Below are 19,275 nucleotides of genomic sequence, written 5' to 3' on the forward strand. Positions count from 1 at the left end.
ATTATTCTGCCAAACAAAACCACAGCCTGTCTCCATTCTTTTATTGACACCTAATGTTCTCTGAGAGTTTGAAAATATATTTTGAATTCAATTATATCAAATTATTAACAGAAGACCCATCAGATGGTTAATCTTGATTTACTCTTGGGAAATGGAACCTAAGCCTCAAGCCCCCCTCACTATTCTTATAGCCAGTCAGCTGCGCAGGATTCTTATTATTCCAGGATCATTACAGGCAGAGGGGATGAAGACAAGTGAGACATGAGCCTTGCTCTCAGAGAAAATCAAAATGCAGCAGTATGCTGCCAAGCATGCTGTGAAACAAGTTATCTGGGTACAGTGGAGCACAGAGGGGAGAGGTACCTACCCAGACCAGGAGAGTTGAAAGAGTTCCCAGAGGTGACAGCAGTGGAGCTGTGTCTTGAAAAATAAAAATGTTCTCTAAGCAAAGAAAAGGAGGGCATTCTAGGCAAAGGGAGCAACGTAAAAAGTCATAGAGGAGAGATCATAGTGCACTGAGCAAAGTGCGTAATTCGCTGTAGTTTTGGAGTTGAGGGATTAAGGGCCTTGGGCCCTGCCCGAAGAAGTCTTAAATTTACCTTGAAGGCTATGTAGAATGACAAAATCATTTGTTCTTTCAGAAGTTTTCACGATAGAAATAGCACTGGCAAATTTGCAGCTAATAAGGGGGACCTGGGTCAGGGAAACCACATAGGAAACTGCTGCAGTAAGTAGTACAGCAAGAACGACGACTCCTGAACTAAACAGTGAGGCAAGTGACAGATTAGCAAAGCAAAAAGTACCTAGGAAGTGTGACGTATGTATAACACATAGATCGCCTTCACCATTTGGCTGTGGGGGTTGAAGGACAGACAAAGAATGCCCAGGTTTCAGGCTTGTGTGACATTCTCTAAGACAGGATATAATGAAAGGATGAGTTCCCAAATCTCAAGTACCAGCATACATCCAAGAGGAAATGCCCAACAAGCAGTTCTCTCAGAGCTCAGGAAAAGCTGCATTGCAGAGGTATCAAACTCAGCAGCATAGAGACTATTTGCAGTCAAGGAATTAGGTAACACTGGATATGCTTTTATCCTCTTTTTCAATAATCAATCAAAGCTCTTCTATTCTACCCCAGCCTAGAACACATCATCTAATGCAATTCTAAGAATTAAAGAGAAATCATATTGAAGATTTCAACCTTGAAGTTAGTTGCAAAATTTGTTGCAGATGGCTAATGTTTCAAAGGTAGAAACAGTTTTCTAAGTGACTTGGGTGAAAACATGAACAGGAGTCCCTGGTGCTACATTTTTCCATCATAGATTGCAGAATTGCCAACAATTGAACCCTTGCTTTGCCTTCTGGGGACTTAATTTCCCTAAGGAACTATTATGGTTATTCAAATTTAAGACCTTGTAGGAAGAATCAGTTATTTCTCTCTGGGGTCTTACTAAGAGTAAGACACATGGGAGTAAATAGTCACTAAGGAGGAACAGGGAAAAATAAACAAGCTTTTAGCCAAATGTATGAACAATTCATGATTTTTTAAAAGGGGGGATGGGGCCACATTTAACAAACATTATAAATTAGACCCAGAGAGCAACACTATGCTGTTGTGGCTCCCGTTTATCATAATCAACAGGAGGATGTGTGAGTCACACCAGCTTTGTGGTTCCCAATACAAAGAAAGATGCATTTCATTATCTGTTAAATTCTGCAGTGTGTGGTTGTATGAAAGTTTTAGGCAGGGAGAACTCAACACTAGAAATCAGAACTAGGGCCCTAGCCCAGTTCTGTCCTAATGCCTAACACTGTGATCTGTGGACGAGTCTTTGTTAAATGCAGAGAATATCTGTTCTTTTCCCTAGTATTCAATTTCTGTGACCAAATGAAAGGATTTCACGAAACTGCTCTCTGAAAATTTATTTTTTAAAGTGCTTTATAAATGCAAGTTTCCATTTAGGAGTAACTTTTTTTTTTTTTTTTACCTCACCAAGCCTCATCAGTTAAAACTGTGTTGTAAAAATCAGTATCTTATTCCTAATAATGGTAATAGCAGCTTACCATTTGCTAAATGCCTACTACATATCCTGTATGATTTGTTCTATGAACTTTCTTTAACTATCACAATAACCCCAGTAAGATGTTATCGTCTTTTTACAGATGGGAAGACAGGCTCAGAAAGGTGAGTTGGCCAAAGTCAATGACTGGTAAATTACAGTTCAGCGTTTAAGCCCAGGTCTGTCTCCACCCAAAGTCTATGTTGCTTCAACAACTAGTTTTCAGATCCAAAATTGTATTCTGGAAAGAACTCCAGGTGGGAAAGACTAAAACCAAAACATATCATTTTCACATTTTCACATCAGGGTTGAGCCAGAAAGCAGCCCAGTCAATCTGTGCTCTTCCACAATATTGATATAGTTCCCTACAGTTCTTATTCCTTATCTAAATTGTGAGACAATAAGTATATACCGATTCATGACCATTAAGTCATATGTTTAAATATTTAGCAAAAGCAAATTTCAAAAGACACTTAAAAATGTATTGCAAAATGTACAGCATTTATTCACATACAGACAAAAGGCACAAATTCTACTAAATAGTTCAACAAAAAAATACAGCTGTCCTCAACTAGTTTTATAAATACTTTCAAAAAGGGGATAGAAATAAATACAGGATTGGGCCATGTAATATAAAATAGTCATCTCTACATATACTTTGTTTAATTTCTGATTTTTAACTCTTCATGCACCTTTTTTTTTTTCAATTTTAGCTGAATGGACACCAAGCTAGGCACATAGTGAAAAATCCTCTGTACAAGGTTACAAATGTAATGACAAGTTTGTCCATTTCAAAATAATTAAGATTTGTACACAACACATATAACCCTTCATTTAGATTTTGTGTTTATAACCTAACAAATGACATTCCAGGCAACTTTACAAAAGTTTAACTAGCCTACATTTTGACATAATACACTGATCATAATCAAAGATATTTCTTGGGCGGGATGCACAAGGAAAGATAAAGCTTTAAAAAAAAAAAAAATGGTTCCATACTAATAGAATGCAAGTGGGTAGGTTGGGTTGGTTGCTTCTTATGGCCACCTCATACAGAGTTCCCAGCATGACATAAAATTAACTTACAAAGCTATCATTATACTGTCAGAGAAACCATGGTCTATACCAATTGCATTTCGAAGCAGGAATAAAGGTGTGGGCTTTTATTTTGTGTGTGTTTCATGTGTGGGTTTTTGTTTTGTTTTTTTGGTTCAGCATAACTTGGAACATTTGAAAGCTTTTCAACCTAAATGTGGGGAAAAAACAGGTAAGGCATTATTTTTGCACAAAACTAGCATTCCTAATAGTGCAAATGAATCTGATACCTCTTAAAATGGTGAGAGGTCATACGCTCACTACAATTAATTTAGATTTTCTTTGTATGGCTTGACAAATCATCCCTCTATAAATTCTACTCTCACCCAGAGCTGTTGCTATAGTCAAAAGATAACTGTAGACAGAGTTCACCTTCTCCTGTATCCAGCAAAAGGTTTTTGCTCATATGCAAAAAAAAAAAAATCTGATTTTTTAATTATGCTACTAGTGAATGTACAATTTGGATTCATAAGAACCTTCTAATGTCTGTAGCAACAAGCTTATCTGGACAGCAGTCTTTCAAAAGGAGCCCTATAGCTTAAAAATAGTCAATCTTTTTAAAAATCTGGGTCATTCTTTCCCTCCCCTGAATTAGCTACTAAACTGTATTTGAAAAGTTAAGACTTGGTTTGAAAATGTCATACATACAATGGGGATGCAACAGACCTACTATTTGATCATCTGATAAAACTTGCATAGCAAGATGGAATTGATTTCATTCAGCCTTTTTGTTGTTGACAAGCATCTGGAAGACTTGAAAGTTAACCACAGAACGCAAAGTGTTTTTCATTAAATATCAGAATGTCCCTGCCACATGGAATCAGATGGATAAATGAATCAGGAATCTGAATACTGATATTAACAAACTAAGGGTCAGTTTAGGGGAAGTCGGGCTTGTTCCAAGTGCCCATAATTCTAAATCTCATTGCTATTTAAACTTTCCTTCTCTTAAATTTGATTCACGACTACATGAAATTCCAAAGAAAATTAACATGACCTTAACTATCCACTATCTTAATACATATGCACTACACTGAGTGCAAAAACAAAACATTGTACTCAAATTTAATGCTAAATTTATTATTGCTGAAAACTTACTAATTATTGCCATTTGCAATTAGAAAGTACAAGTTGCGAATAAGAGCTTAGAACTCTTGACTCCAGAAAGCCTATTCAGAGATAGACTTCAGTCCCCTTCCTGTATAACCTTGGCTAATGGTAAGGGCTTATCACAACTTATTGCCTTTCTATTGTTTTTAAAATATAACCTATTTCCCTTTTTTTTTTCTTTTCTTTTTTCCCTTTTTTTTGCTTTCTTTCTTTAAGGTATCCGTTCATGTTGAGAGCTCAGATTTCCCCAACATGTGCACTAGTGGCTGGCTCTGGAAAATATGAGTCACCAGAGTCTGCAAGTCCATTGCTTTGAATTGAATAGCCATGGTGCTGCTGGAAGTCAGATGGCCAGGTATTGCCAGTGGTGAGGGAAACCCCAAGCTGGACTGAGGGCCGTGCAGTTGAGGAAGAGGAAGATCAAGAGGACTAGTAAAATTGGACCTCTCTGATAGAGCGCTCCTAAATGGCTTCATTCTCCACCAGTCCTATATCCACAACCCACTCAGGGGTTTTTTAGGGAGCAGGACCTTGTGCTACATTTACCCTAACTCTCCAGCTGCAGCAGCTCTACCCTGTCCCTTCAGCTCTTCCAGCAATGACCTTTAAAAAAAAAAACTCTTCCCCATCTGCTATATTTACACTTAATTCCCTTGTTACTGACACTTGAGAGCTGCTGCCTATATACTATAATGCAACAAAATAGCCTTGTGAGCCAAAGTATACATAGGATTTTAAGATCTACCACAATCCTAGAAAATAAGTTTTATGGGCTATTAAATGGTATACGAGGGTTTCTCGAGAACCATGTCTGATTCCATACATATTCAGGTAACCAAGTTTGTGCTTTGGGAAAAATGTAGAGGGCAATAAAAACTCAGGAGGCTTATTTAAGCCTTGCCCTCTTTAGAACTTATTCATTCCTATTTTAGTGTCAAATTCAGGTTCTAGTCAAAGCAGTGTCTTATGGTTACAATCTACTCTCGTGTTTCCTCAACAAGTTGCAAATAACATAAACTTCTCACAATGATTTAGATAGAAATGACTCAGGAAAAAAAATCAGTCTGAACTGCAAGTAACCGTGTTGGTGTAGCTCAGGAGTAACGACGGGTTCCTGCTTGTCCACTGGTCAGCTCTCCTCCAGCACACCCCATCAAAGCTGGCAGTGCTGCCGAGGCCATCTCTGCTCCATCAAGAGGCCAGGATGCTTCTCCTGATAATGTCTGTCCTCCTGTTGATAGTGCTGCTGGCGTGTATACATTTCTTTTCTGATGTCTCACTCTCTGAGTCACTCATTTCTACATCAGGGACATACCCGTCATTCTCATTGTCAGATTTTAATTTGCTTTTTGCCCTTTCCTTGGCTGCAACTCGGCCTAAGCCCAAATATGGGTAGTCTGAGTGCTGGTGGCAGGCCCCCTCATGGGCCTCTCCCTGCTGCTGCCGCTCCCCCTTCTTTGGAATCCGGAATCCTCCCCAGTTCTTCACTGGACTGGCAGGTGTTGTAGGCACTTTGACTGCAGTCTGGTTATAGTTTACTTTGATTAGGGAGCCATTGCACTTGGGTACTGTCTCCTTCCTTGTGCCAGGTGCTGACTGCCCCACTCCAGGGGAGGTGGCAGCTTTTGTGTTGTCCAGATGCCTCTGGGACATGTCTGTGGACCTGAGAGGCTTGTGACTCTGTTTAAAAGATTTGTCCTTTAAGTCTCCCTTAATGAGATCACAATGAAAACGATTGTCTCTTCTTTTCCCATGGTCTGACATCACCACACCATTCTTCTGTTGTGCTGATATGATACGTGCTTCTGCAAAGGTCTTTTCAAAACTCAAAAAGCTCTCTGGGATCACCATCCCCTCCCTTCTACCACACAGATCTGGCTGTTTTAGCAGAGTTTTGCCTTCGCTTCCAGCACTATTCTGCAGTGGATCTCGCTTATGGGGCTTTTTCAGTGATTGAACCAAGGAAGTTCCCATTTGTTTCCTGAAGAATGCAGAATGCCACTTCAAGTCCTCTATCTTGGGAGCATCAGGGCCCACAGAAGGACTGTTAAACAAAAGTATGTTTTCCAGTGAGGAAGAGGAGCAGGAGGAAGAAGGCACACCTATGAACATAAAACCACAAGTAAAGAGAAAGTACAGCAGAAGCAAATCCAAAAGAATAAAAATCTAGACGTAGAATTCTAGCACAGTTCTAGCCTGATTCTAAGAATGGCCTTATTTGTGTAAATTTCCCACCCAAAAGCACAACATAAGCTGCACATCTCAGTTTGTAAGCCTACGGTTCTTATAGTAAAAATATGACCTGTTCTGAGAAGCTCCATGTGCTCTGCATATTCCATGTAATATGCCACAATTTCTATGATGGCTGAAGTTTACGTAATTTTTCATGAAACATCTTTACAAGGAATCCATTTTCCTTCAAACAAAATAAGCAATCTTATTTTCAAAGATAGAACCAGTGCAGTCGTCACTCCCTCCCTCCTTAACCTCCACCTTGTTACAGAACATGGGCTTCAGGAACCACGAGTCACTGTCCACCCACTTGCTCCCTTCCCACCCAGGGAGCCCCAGAAGGGCAGAAACTGGGGCTTTTAAATTTCCTTCTCCAAGTGTCCATACCCTCACAGGGTTACTATGAGGATTAAACACATGTAGATATGTGGATTAGATAAACCAAGGTGTTTAAAATAATTCTTGACAGACCAGTAAGTTTAAAAAAGATATTTACCATACATAAAATAATCCATTTGTGAATTTCAACTGAATTGTCATCCAGCTTGAGGATAAGTTAGTGTTTTTCAAACTTTTGATGCAAATCAGTAAGAAATTTCATAACATAACCCTATGAACGTTCACGTTTCATGAAATAATATAAACCTAATATGTACTCTGATATTTTCTATTCTATTTCGCTTGTTTTTAATGCTCATGACCCACTGAATTCATCTCATGACCCATTAATGAGTCATAACTCAGTTTGAATACCAAGATGAATTCATAACACTGGAGTTTACCAGGAGAGGACCGTGTTTGTACAGGAGCCTCAAAGAGCATCTATAGGAGTGGTTTTATGTTTTCCATCTTCTACACAGTATGAACCACCAGGAGAACAAGGTTCAGTCCCCAAAGCATGAGACATATGGTGCCCACCATATGAGAACTGAGCAGGCATGGACACTGCAATCCAACAAAAACCAGCTAGCACCTGTGAATTTATGACTATCATGACCTCAGGTGATGGCATCTATTTTACAATCTGCTGGCTTAGAAATGCCTGCTTTCTCAATGATCAAATATTAGGGCCAATCTTAACACCTCAACTTAATATATTTCTCTTAATCACCTATCATGGGGAAAACAGAAAGGTAAGAAATAGAGCCAACGGTTTCTGAAATGTGATTCCTAGCTACTTGACTTGGGATTCATATCTTGGAAAAGTCTCTGGTGACCAATCGCCGTCTCTACTGAGAACTCACTTACATTCAGTTGAATCTCTCTCACACATTATGACCCTGCACAGAATCGCATAAGAGTTTAAACCATGGACCCTAAATGACATAAGTCATGGCACCTGCTCTGCTTGACTTGGAAGCATCTATCGTACAAGTCAGAGATTAAAGTTAGACAAGAATAAAAATGCAAAGGAAAGTCTAAAGCCAGAAAAAGGAAAAGAAATAAAACAGGCATCCTAAAGGGTTGACTTCATTCCCCGTGGCAACCCACAGAAAGATTAATGTAGCTTTAAACCAATCATACTTAGTATGGTTCTTACCTCAGAGTGAAGGGAAGATTTGTTTTCCTTTTCTGGAATTGCATATGACTGAATGCAGATCTACATTACAGCTGTGTTACACAAAACACTTCCTGACCTTGTTAGGAATCTCATTCACTCACTCAACTAAAAACCTCAGCCATGAAATGCAAAAAGCTGCCTGTAATATCCATGAAAAATGACCCTTAAGTGAAATCAGATGAGAATAGTCTTTACAGCTTATTTTTATAGGTAATCACTCATTACACAACAATTTCACAAGAGTCCCAGCAAGCTCTCCAATGGCACAACTCCACAGACACAACTCGCATTAATGATGCCAGACAACAGCGGCTCGGCATCTGCTGGATGGAAGCTGGGCGAGCTGCACCAGAGAAGCCTTCCATGTTAGTGACTGACGTAAAGACACAAAGGCATGGGATAAAATCAGATCCCACCAATTTTTATCCAAGTAGGCAGAATGAAGAGAAGGATGTTCGCTTCAATAAAGAATCTGAATAGAACTGCTTATACCTATGAAACCTCCTTATAAGAATTTAATTTAAAAGAAAAGTTTACAGGTAAACTCCAAACTCTAGCCACTGATATAAGCTTGAAACATCTGGAAAATATTTCTTCCTGGGGAAAAAAAATCTAGGATAATATTAATAAGTTAATGTCCATGAAGCTATGTAACACTTGAAGAATATCATTTTTTAAACTCCCTAAGTGCTTTGCTATTTGCTCAGCTGGCCAGTTTACCTCTGGTCACATACACCTGGTTAGATAAGCCATAATTTGAATTTCAACATAACAGATTATAATACCTACATTGTTGTTTCTATGTGTCATAATAATCTAGTACAGAGATCAAAAGGCACAAAAACAGAAAAATGAAAAGAGTAACCTGGGAATCTCTCTACAAAGCAAGGACTGAGAATGTTGCTGTTAGTTTAACTTTAAAGAGCAGACAGGATAGGAGAGAGAAGCGCACTGAAATCCAACCAGAGGCCTTCTTGCACCATGAGCCCGTCATTCTTACTGATACCCCCACATCAGATCTCCTTCTCTGAAATCCTTATACCTACTCTCTGGTGCTTGTGATCACAGAATGTTAGTGCTGACAGGCACTTTAGAGGTCATGATTCTGGACCAAACCTCTTTTGCAGATAAACTGAGTCCCAGAGAGGTTAAACAATTTGGCCAGCTCTGCACTTTTATTTAACTATTTCATATCATGATGTGTTGCCTCAGAACCAAGGGAAGTATGTATCTTTGTATTCTTCTCTTTGCCTAGCATTGTACAATAGAAGGTTTTAAATAAATACCAGGCATCGATATTAGAAAAACTCAAAATCCCATCTATACTAAAAGAGACCACTGTGAATGTTACCTAAACTTGGATGGCCATTTATACTTAATTACAGAGTCTTAAGATACATATATTCACCATGTTACAGATAAATCCAAATGCCAGATAATCTGTAAATCTTTTGAGCTTCCCCCATTTTGCATTTGAGAAAGTTTAGATTCAGAAAAGTTGAGACTTATTTGGCCTGAAGTAGAGGATATGGGGGTTCAACCCATATTTAGGGCCAAATTCATAGTTCTTTCCCTTATACCATGATGCCGCAAATGCCATGATTTTCTTTAAATATGAAAGCCTGTGTTTCTCAGATTTCTCTAGAGGGCAGGTAAAAGAAAAATTAGAGAAATGATGCTGTTTGCCCTAACAGAGTTATGTACTCAAGGCTCACAAACCCCTGCCCTATTTTTTGACCTACAAAGGCTTAATGCATACCTGAAACTCTTTCTTGCTCCAAGAGCTTAGTGTAAAGATTGAATATCTGTTCCTGGACTTTGCACACAGATCGTTTAATCTTTTCCCTGCGGGTCACCATGTAAGTGAGGTTCCGAACCTAGAATACAGAGAATAAAGATTCTAAGTAAGTGTTACATTATGACAGTTCTTAGGTGCTTTTTCTTTTACCTGAGAGAAACTTGTCCTACTAGGGTCTTAACAGACATCTGAAATCAAGGGTCAAAATGAACTTTAAACATTTTATCCAATCTCCAATTTCCTTTTGGGTGGCTAACAAGAGTCCACATATACTCCTTGATTTAGACAGCAGCAGCATGGGAGGTGGTTAGATTGGGGGAGGAATGCTTCTAGAACTTGTACAGAAGCCCTACCGCCTCCACCACACCCAGCCATTCATCCCAACAAATAGTAGGTCACTGGTGTCCAATTCAGGATTTGCTACCTCCTCTTGCCAAAGGACTTTGCTTACCACCCCTCCTTTTCCCTTTTTCCCACTAATTCTGTTAAAGGTTTTAGAGCAGTTCAGAAGCCACCTTAGCTGCTCTTTTCTCAAGCATCTTCTAAAGGTGGAACTAGGTAAGCTCAGGGTCAAAGGCCGTCAGAGGAACCCCTCCCCAGCCCACCCCTGTGAAATGTCCCTGCACAGAGCCTACTAAAAGACCAACAATCAAGAATCCAGGAAAAACACCTTTGCCAGCTGGTCACTGAAATGCCTGGAGCTAGTAGGAAGCTCAGCATTCTATAGGGAGGCCAAATGCCTAGAGAACTTCCTTCTGGCTTTCTCAGCCATGTGCTGTATCCACATTTCAAGTCTAGCTCTCCATATCACCACTTAAGAAACTGAGGAAATGGTAGTGCCCTCTTTCTGACTCATGTGTAAGTCACTGAGGAAAATCCCCAAGTGCTAAGAGTTCCACTTTGTACCTGGGGACCACCCCTGAGTGCAGGTGAGCATGCTCACTAACCACTTAGATACAGGCCCCATTTTTAAGGCCATCTGTGATTGGTCAATACAAAAACAAAACTTAAGTCAGTAAACCTTGATCCTTCAGTCCTAAAATCTTCTATAGGCAAACTTGGCCATATTATATGGGCCTGAAAATGGTGTCAAATGCAACACACAGGCTATACAATAAAACCTTTCCTTGGCAGAATGAGCCAGGCCCTCCCAAATTATCTCAGTGGCAGGAGTGAAAAGGACCCATCCAGCTCCTACCATTAATGGCATGACAATGCTCCTAAAAATCTCATCTTCCTTATGTTGGGCAATCCCTTCCCTTATCACCTGACTTTAAATGGAAGACATTCAAAGGTCACCAACCTGTTCTTTTGGCAATGAGGATGGTACCAATTCATTCATACAAGACTTGGCACTTTGGCTTAAGTACAGACACCTCCCCTAAGACCTTCAGTTCGTTCTGAGCCCTAACCACTGCAGACGTCTCTCCCTGACTTGTGTTCAAGGTAGTCTTACTTGCAAGAGGACTTGAGGCATGAGAAACAGAAAGGGCTGGCTTGCTTGCACACCGGCATCATGGTATAACTCTCCAGCCTGGAACGCGAACATGGAGCCAGGCTCTGACCCAAACCAATTCACTTACTGTTAGGATCGTTCTGTCCCCTCCCGCTGCACCCCCTCCCCCCCATATAGATTCCTTATCTTACTATCACTTTCCTTGAGGAAAAAAAATGATTTTAAAATTAAAGACAAGAAGAAAGTCACTCTCCCCATCTCAGATTAAATGTTATTTTAATGCCATTCACCCTGGTCGAGGCATGTCCCTTCTCCTGACAGTCTCCCTGCCCCAGGCCAGGTAGTACATGTCCTTTATAAGAAAACCTTGACCGATCTGGAGATGAAGGTAGTTAACAGACTATTCTTTTTGATAAATTTTATCCAAGCCAGAAAGAGTTGAAGCTTGAAGAGGAAGGGATAGAACCTGGACCCATAACTGTTTCTACATTAAAAAAGGGAATCAGACTTCGACAGAAAATAGAAACAAATTCTCTAACATCCTAGGAGTATACAAAGTTACCCTCATTTTCAAGTCAGATATAGACTTACAACACTCTTAAATTATCCATGAAAACTGAAAATAGGGAAATCATGGGACCTGAAATTTTTGTATTATTCAAAATGAATTTGAGTAGCTTCACCCTTTCCCCGGGAAAGACCTCACCAGGGGAGCTAAGTAGGAAAATCCCACCTCTGTTCTCCATGTTCTCTAATGAGAAATGTCTACAAATAAACCATAAAAGCAAAAGTATTCATTTTCAATTGGAACAAATCAGGTCCTGAATTAACCGGGACTGGCTGACCACACTCAAGAATAGCAAGTTAAACCTTCCTTCCCTTAATGCACCAAAAATCCCCTTAAAACTACACCTTTAATTAGCCACCTCCATATAAAGAGATGAGCTGAGGTTCTATTATCCTTAAAACGTATCTTGCTTGTCCCTTCCTAAACACTGTTCAACCAAGCTCCCCCACTTCATCTTCTAGTTGCCAGCAAGGAGGTACCCCAAAAAGCCAGCTCTTCAGTGCAACTCTCCCATGTTAATCCCCTAAAGTGGTGATTGTCAAAATTAAGCACACATCAGAAACACCTGGGGAGCTTTAAAACAGAGATTGCTGGCCCCCACCTGCAGAGTTTCTGGAGTCAGAGGTGGTGTCCAAGAATCTCCATCTCCAGTAAATTTCCAGGTAATGGTTACCCCCTTTGATAACCACTGCCCTAAAGGAACCCAAGAATGCTTTCAATAGGTTTTCTCGAATGACAAAGACTACCTGCAACAATGAAGCATAGTGTGTCCTTTTTTCAGGGAGAACTGTAGCCTCTATGAGATATTTAAAGACAATTCTACAGTGTCGAGTAGGACAGTGCTCAGGACATGGTCCCTCCCGCCCTACATCACTAGCTGGAAGTTGCAGAAGTAGTGTGTCTTCACCTGAGCAAGTACTCACTTGCTGACCTCCAGTTTACTGCATCTTTCAGAAATAATGTTTAAGGAAAGAGAATCCCACGAGAATGAAGTGGTAGTCTTGAGAACCTGATGTGGCCACCCACCACATCAGCAATCACGTCTTCATAAAATTTTGGGTTCCCATACTTTCCTGTTAACCATTTCTGTCTTCTAACTTGATCCAGAACTGGTACCAAGGTGTACAACACCCCCACTTGTGAATTTGCAGGAAAGAGCAATGACCATAATCAGAGTTGCTGGCATTTCCAATAAAAGTTACTCACTTGTTGGTTTAAATGGCCAGAAGTCTAGTCACATGTGTCAACTGATCCCGTATACCTACTAGGAAACCCTATTGTGCAAAGGAGAGAAAATTCTAACTTACTTGGGAAAACAAGTTGGCAACAATTTATGATTTATTTCTTATTGAGGCCCCTGCCCTGATAAGACTTTGCCCTTATGGTTTGTAATTACAAAGAACTATGCAACTCTCTGGGGTATGGCAAAGATTTCAGGTCTTTTTTTTTTTTTTTTAAGCCTCCACCATCATATGCCTCATGACAAATTCTGAAAAATACGTTTTTCATTATAATAGGCTCATTTTCAACTGCCACTAAACTTGCTAAAATTTCCTAGACTCTTTATACAGTAAGTGTAAGTAATGCCACACATACACACACAAATCCTGATTTATTCCCTGTTTCTCATACATCATTGGCAGCATTCTACTTAGAAAGCAACAGTGATGACTCCAAAAAAAATGTTTAAAATTTAATCATAAGTGCGTGTTAATCTGATTGACTGAAGTACAGAAAAGAGTTAGTACACCACAAGCATTTTCTACACTTTTATTTTGTGGTGGTTTGAGACAAACAGTCCAAACATTAGACTTCTCGTCCTCCCCGCTCCAGAGGACTATCTGCCGCCATAGCTCATGCACCCCAATTACAGCCGTTGTCGGTTTGGGATAATGGCTTCTCACAGGATTCCAAATGATCCTTCTGAATCCCTTTCTCATCTCTTAGCAAAATTGCCACACATACATGTGGTTGAGAGGAAAGGTCTTCTTTACACTCACCACCAGGGGGTATATGGGAGCAGAAAAGCCTCACAAACCCATCTCCTGCTCCCTCCTCCAGCTGCTATGTTCCTTGAATCCTACCCTGGGCAGGGCAGGGCCACCACCATAACCCAGCCCTCAAGTCATATTCTAAAAGGATATTTTATTGAACACTTAAAACTCGGTTCACTTCTGTGCCTTTTCTAACAGGGCTGTATAGGTCTCTTTTTGAGATATGAATCTTTTGGTTCAATATGTCTCCAGTTTATCCCTATTCTTTGCCCACACTCTCATTTCAGATCATCCATGAGTCAGATTCTCTCCCAGGCAGGTGAGTCACTCCCCAGTAATAGAGCAGGTGCTTGGGGGAGATGCATTAACTGTTGTGGCCACTTGGGTACCATCCGGCATAGGGTGCTTCAGGCCAGAAAGCCTCGTTCCCATCTCCTGTGCCCTAATGAATTTAATCGCAGTCAGCAGTCAGGGGAGTTAACGCAGAAGGTGCATACTAAGAAGGTAACAACTCCCCCCCAATTAGCAAGCCTCAGCCAGAAACTACCCACAAGGAGTGAGAGGCCCTGGGGGATAACGAGGCAGCCCACTACTAATTATTCCAGTAGCAGGGAGGGCAGTCCAGCCAGCCAGACCACACGGGACTTGGACTATGAAGGCTATGGAGACGGGGAGGCACAAAGCAGCAAACAGCTGAAGGAAGTGCCATAGCTGAGAATGCAGGACTGCATTCAGCAATCCAGCAGTGTGACAAACAACTTATCTGTAGTGTTCTAAGCATTACAGGGGCTCCTCAGGAAGCTCTGATGCCCCTGTGCACGTGAAGTGCCACCCCACACCCACACATAGACACCCCCCCACACACACACCCACACACACATATACACAGCCTCAGTGATGACTTAGCACCTCACTGCCAGAAGTATATTCTGTAACAAATATGCGCGTGTGTATAAGTTCATACACACATATCAGCACCCATACCTACTCTGCTCCGTGAGAGTACTGGCAATAACCCCGTGAATGAGCCAAGAAATAAATGTGGGACAGTGAGAACCAGTACTTAGTGCTCCCTAATGAGCCCATCACCAGCACCTAGTATTTCCCCGGACTGAAAAAGAGATTTTCCTACCTCTGTCCCCATAAATTAAATCCCTTTTGTAAATAATGCTAAGCCAATCCCTTGGCCGTTTTCCTGGGCCTCAGTTCCCTCTAACTGAATGCAAAAAAAAAAAAAAAAAAAAAAAAATGACATGCCTCATTTGATCTTGCAGAAGAACAGTAAAGATTAATGGTAAAGTGTAAAAAAAAAGTCACAGAAAAACTGCCCCACCCATGGCAGTCTTGCACATAAGTACAATGAGTTTACCGGCCCATAATTATATTTAACCAATACAACCTCATGCTGCAGTATGTACAAGGGTCTGAGAGTAAATGAAACTGGCTATCATTTCTTGCTCTGGGCAAGCATTCGCCTCTTTGCAATCTTCTTCTCTAAGTCACTATAAGGTGTCAGTGTCAATCATTACCCTCTCCAGGTCCTGCCGCAGGTGAGTGAACAGCTGCAGCCTCCTAAACAAGACATCCTGCTCCCGCTTTGCTAGATTGTCCTCTTCATCTTTCTTTGGAGTGATCAGGGGCTTATTGAAGTTGACCTTCCTCTTTAACTTCCAGTACTGGTACAGGAAATCCACTACTTCCTCAGGCAAATGCAGGGCCCTGGCCACATCCAGCAGGTTGACGAAGGTGTAGAATTCATCTTCCAGCTGTTGCAGCTTCTGCTTCCGGACACTCACCCGGTGGGCCTCATCCCGATTCTGCTCAAGGCTGGCAAAGGGCTCCAATGGATTCCGGGGGGAGCACTCAGGGGCCCCATTTTCCTGAGCAGACCCCTCACTGAGGCTCTCCTCAGGTTTCCTATGTGAGCTGTGCTTCGGGCAGTAGGACTTGAACTTCACTTCATCATTCTCTGCCAAGATGGTCTTCATCTCCAGGCCCCGATCAAAAGCACAGGTCACATGAAAGGCTGTGCGGCAGTTCTTCACAGAGCACTAGAAAGAACACAGAGGGAAAAAGAGACGAGACCATTACAGAATGATAGGGACTGAAGCAGCCCTTCATGTTACATATACCCATACATACATGCACAAAGGAGTATTTCCAGCATTTGTTATGACAGAAAAGTTTTACAGGGGTTAACCCTGGCAGATCAAATCAAGTTTTAAATAAAGTAAGGCTTGGGATTTAAGGGAACAGCCCAGTTGAGAGGATTTTTAAACCAAACCATACCGTGGTTAGAAAAGTAGCCTTATTCTAAACCCCTCTCAAAGCAGATGCAATTACACAGATGGTAGTGTAGATGAAGGCAGTGTGACATTCAGGTTATACACAAAAGACCATGTGATCAATATGCAGTGTGTTACTTTCTGGCATTAATTTGGTTTTTCTTATAGATTTTGAGCTTTTTTAGTGTTTATATCAGATGTTTCAGTGATAAGGATCTCCTCAGAACTAATCTCCTGATCTCAGGAAGAACTCTAGTCAAGAGTTTTAAAAGGAACATGAACCCGCATTTTTAACCCCTGGCCAGGAAGAGTCCCAAAACAGTGGGAAAATAAATCCCTTCCTCGAAGTAACAGCCAGGGGTTAGAGCTGGGAGATTCGGGTGGGAGATCAATAAAACACCCAGAAGCTGTGAGGCTCAAGCAGAAGAGTGAAAAAGAGGAGACACATGAGCCGAGCACAGAAAGGGTGGCCTTGGCACCAATGAGGAAGCTTTCCTGGATGAAGAATGCTTTGGGGAGCCAGGAGAGGGCTCTGAGCTCCATTTTTGGTTTGTGCCTTCCATGCCTGGCAGGGCTGGCCACACCCAGCATCCTGCTGGACTGACTGAGGAATGGGCAGCAGAACCCTGAGGGAACCACTTCCTGTGGTAGTCGGAAGGTCAACCTGGAAGCTAGGCAAGATCAAGCTGCGCTTTCTCTCCTCCTAAATGCTTCCCCTTTCACTACTTAATCAGGGCTACAATTCAATGCCTTTGATCCACACAGAGAGCCAGAGGCCTAGCAGGAGATCTTGCTGAGTGAATTTCTGGAAAGAGGTTCCTTGTGACAACTGAGGCCAGTCCCTTACAAGCAACACTGTATTGTGTGAGACCAAGTAATCCCCTGGGCCCACTAGGACTGCAGAGAGAAGCAAAATCCAGTGGTGCCAGGCCAACTGAAAAACTTCAATTACTCACTCAAAAGACCCTGGATCACAGAGGCTAGACTTGTGGGGAGCTTTTTCTCTAGTTGTTTTAGTATTTAAGAGATGACTTCACTGCCAGTCATGATTTCTTCCATTATTAAAAAGTCTCTCTCTTCTACTCAGAAGTATAAAAAATTCAGCTCCCTTCACCATTCCCCCATTACAAGCTGCTAAAGCACATAAATCTGTAGTTTCATCTATGAATAACCTCAAGCCCAAAATATGTGTGAATTGAGCTTTGGTGGCAGAACACACACACACACACCTGGCCACTATCATTAAAGAGCAAAGTGCTCCTCCCTTTTAGCACGCAGCCAAGTGGGAAGTGGGAACAAATGACTGAGACACTATCTGTGTATGGCTTAAACTACACTTAACCCAAGTGCTCAAACCTTAAAGAGAAATGAGCTACAGCAGAATATTTACACAAGACTTTGTAAAGATGCCAAATGGCCTTCCTCTGGGTTTTCCTATTCAGGTTGACTCAGCAAACAGATGTTTCAGAAACACAAACCAGAACCTTCACAGCTGCAGACATTTCAGAGAAGGATTCTTTAATAAAATCAATCCATTCTGTGAAGATACAAAAAATCATCAACCTTCCTTGGTCTCTTTTCCTTCAAATTAATGTTCTGGGAAAAAGAGGTCAACAGCAATAACAACAACAACAGAAAGTCATTAGACCATCTCTCTTCAAAAGAGAAACAAAGATCCCATTTGCCCACCTATTTTAAACATCAATTAACGACCAGTATTGGCTTGCTGAGGAAAGGGCATAAATTCTACCCTCAGAAGAACATCAGGTAACTTGGAAGAAAGTGATTTCCACTTTCCATGATTTGCCACAGCTTGTCTCCTGCAAGTGTACACACAGCACTAATGCCTTTTTTATTTCAAGACTGTACTTGAGGATCTCCTCCATTAAGTAACCCCAAACAAATCCCACCAGCTGCCCAAGCCCCGCCCTCTGAATTTGTCACAAAAGTTTTAGATTCTTAAGAGAATCACACCAGTGCAAGTGATAACAAAGAACATAGAGCCACCTGGCTGGTCAAGAAATCAAGTCTTTAAAAACGGCTGGACTGGGGGAGAGTATGGACTACAATGTGGACCACTGTCCATGTGCTGCAGCGGTTTCCAGAATGTATTCGCCGGGTGCAGTGGATGTGCCACAATGATGGAAGAGTTTGCTGATGTGGGAGGGGTGGCGTGGGTAGGGTGGGGGTTAAATGCGGACCTCATTTTTTGAATGTAACGTTTAAAAGAAAATAAAGACAGGGGAAAAAAAAAAAAAGGCTTTCAGCATCAACTTTTTCAGAGTGTCCAACTTGCAGCCTGCCCTATGGAGTTCAGGCTTGCCAGCTCCCATGGGCACATGAGCCAATTCCTCATGATAAAATTCAAAATAAATATACTTATTTTCCTAAAAAAAAAAAAAACCATTAAATAATGAGTAACTTACCAAAAGAAATAGTTTCAGCCCAAGCACAAACTAGGTTTGTCAAATGAGGTTATTTTTTTTAAAACCCATGACTGGCAGTTTGACCACACTCATGGAAAGTGTGGTTAGCTATGTGTTTTCTGCATCAAAAGAGAATCAGCCCACAACAGAGCCTCTGCTCTCAGAGTGCAATGAGGAAACTAGGAAGAGCCTGTGACCCTGCACTGGTACCTCCCCAAAAGAGGTGGTGTTGCTCAGTGGTTTGAGCACCTGCATCCCATGTACAAGGTCTTGGGCTCAATTCACAGTATCTCCTAAAAAGAAAAAAAGAAAGAAAAAGGACGGGGAGGTGCAAGACTCAACTTTTAGGGTCAATGCCAGTAACACACAACGCTTGAGACCTTGTTGTGGAACAAAACTGCATACCTCTCAAATCACAGGTGTCTAGATGCCAGTAACGTGAGATTAACTTCTCAGGCAGAGAAAAAACAGACAGCAAGCCATCTACAATCACTCCTTAATTCTATCTACCTCATGACTTTCTATGCTTGCCTATGTCTGGAAATCAAAAACACAAGCAAAATTTCTACATGCAAGCCATTTTTCTCTCTCTCCTCCCCTCCCTGTCTTCCGTCTCCGCCCCCCAACACACGATACCATAAAGGATCAGATATCCAGATTGTGTTCAGATAAAAACTTAAGCAAAGAACA

General features: G+C 41.3%; 1 protein-coding gene across 10 annotated transcripts in view; it reads right to left on the minus strand.

Moving 5' to 3' along the window:
• Positions 1-2,540: 2,540 nt before the first annotated feature.
• JADE1 (jade family PHD finger 1) overlaps positions 2,541-19,275 on the minus strand; it is a 60,306-nt gene continuing 43,571 nt past the window's right edge. For all 10 annotated transcript variants that reach the window (XM_004466250.4, XM_071214696.1, XM_071214702.1 and 7 more), the window contains 3 exons: positions 15,404-15,925; positions 9,818-9,935; positions 2,541-6,367 (listed from right to left, as the gene is read on the minus strand). In XM_004466250.4, the coding sequence (XP_004466307.2) occupies positions 5,457-6,367; positions 9,818-9,935; positions 15,404-15,925 (1,551 nt within the window). In that variant the 3' untranslated portion in view covers positions 2,541-5,456. The remainder of the gene's footprint in view (positions 6,368-9,817; positions 9,936-15,403; positions 15,926-19,275) is intronic.

This window comes from Dasypus novemcinctus, chromosome 1, assembly GCF_030445035.2.
Source record: "Dasypus novemcinctus isolate mDasNov1 chromosome 1, mDasNov1.1.hap2, whole genome shotgun sequence".
NCBI classification, from domain to species: Eukaryota; Metazoa; Chordata; class Mammalia; order Cingulata; family Dasypodidae; genus Dasypus; species Dasypus novemcinctus.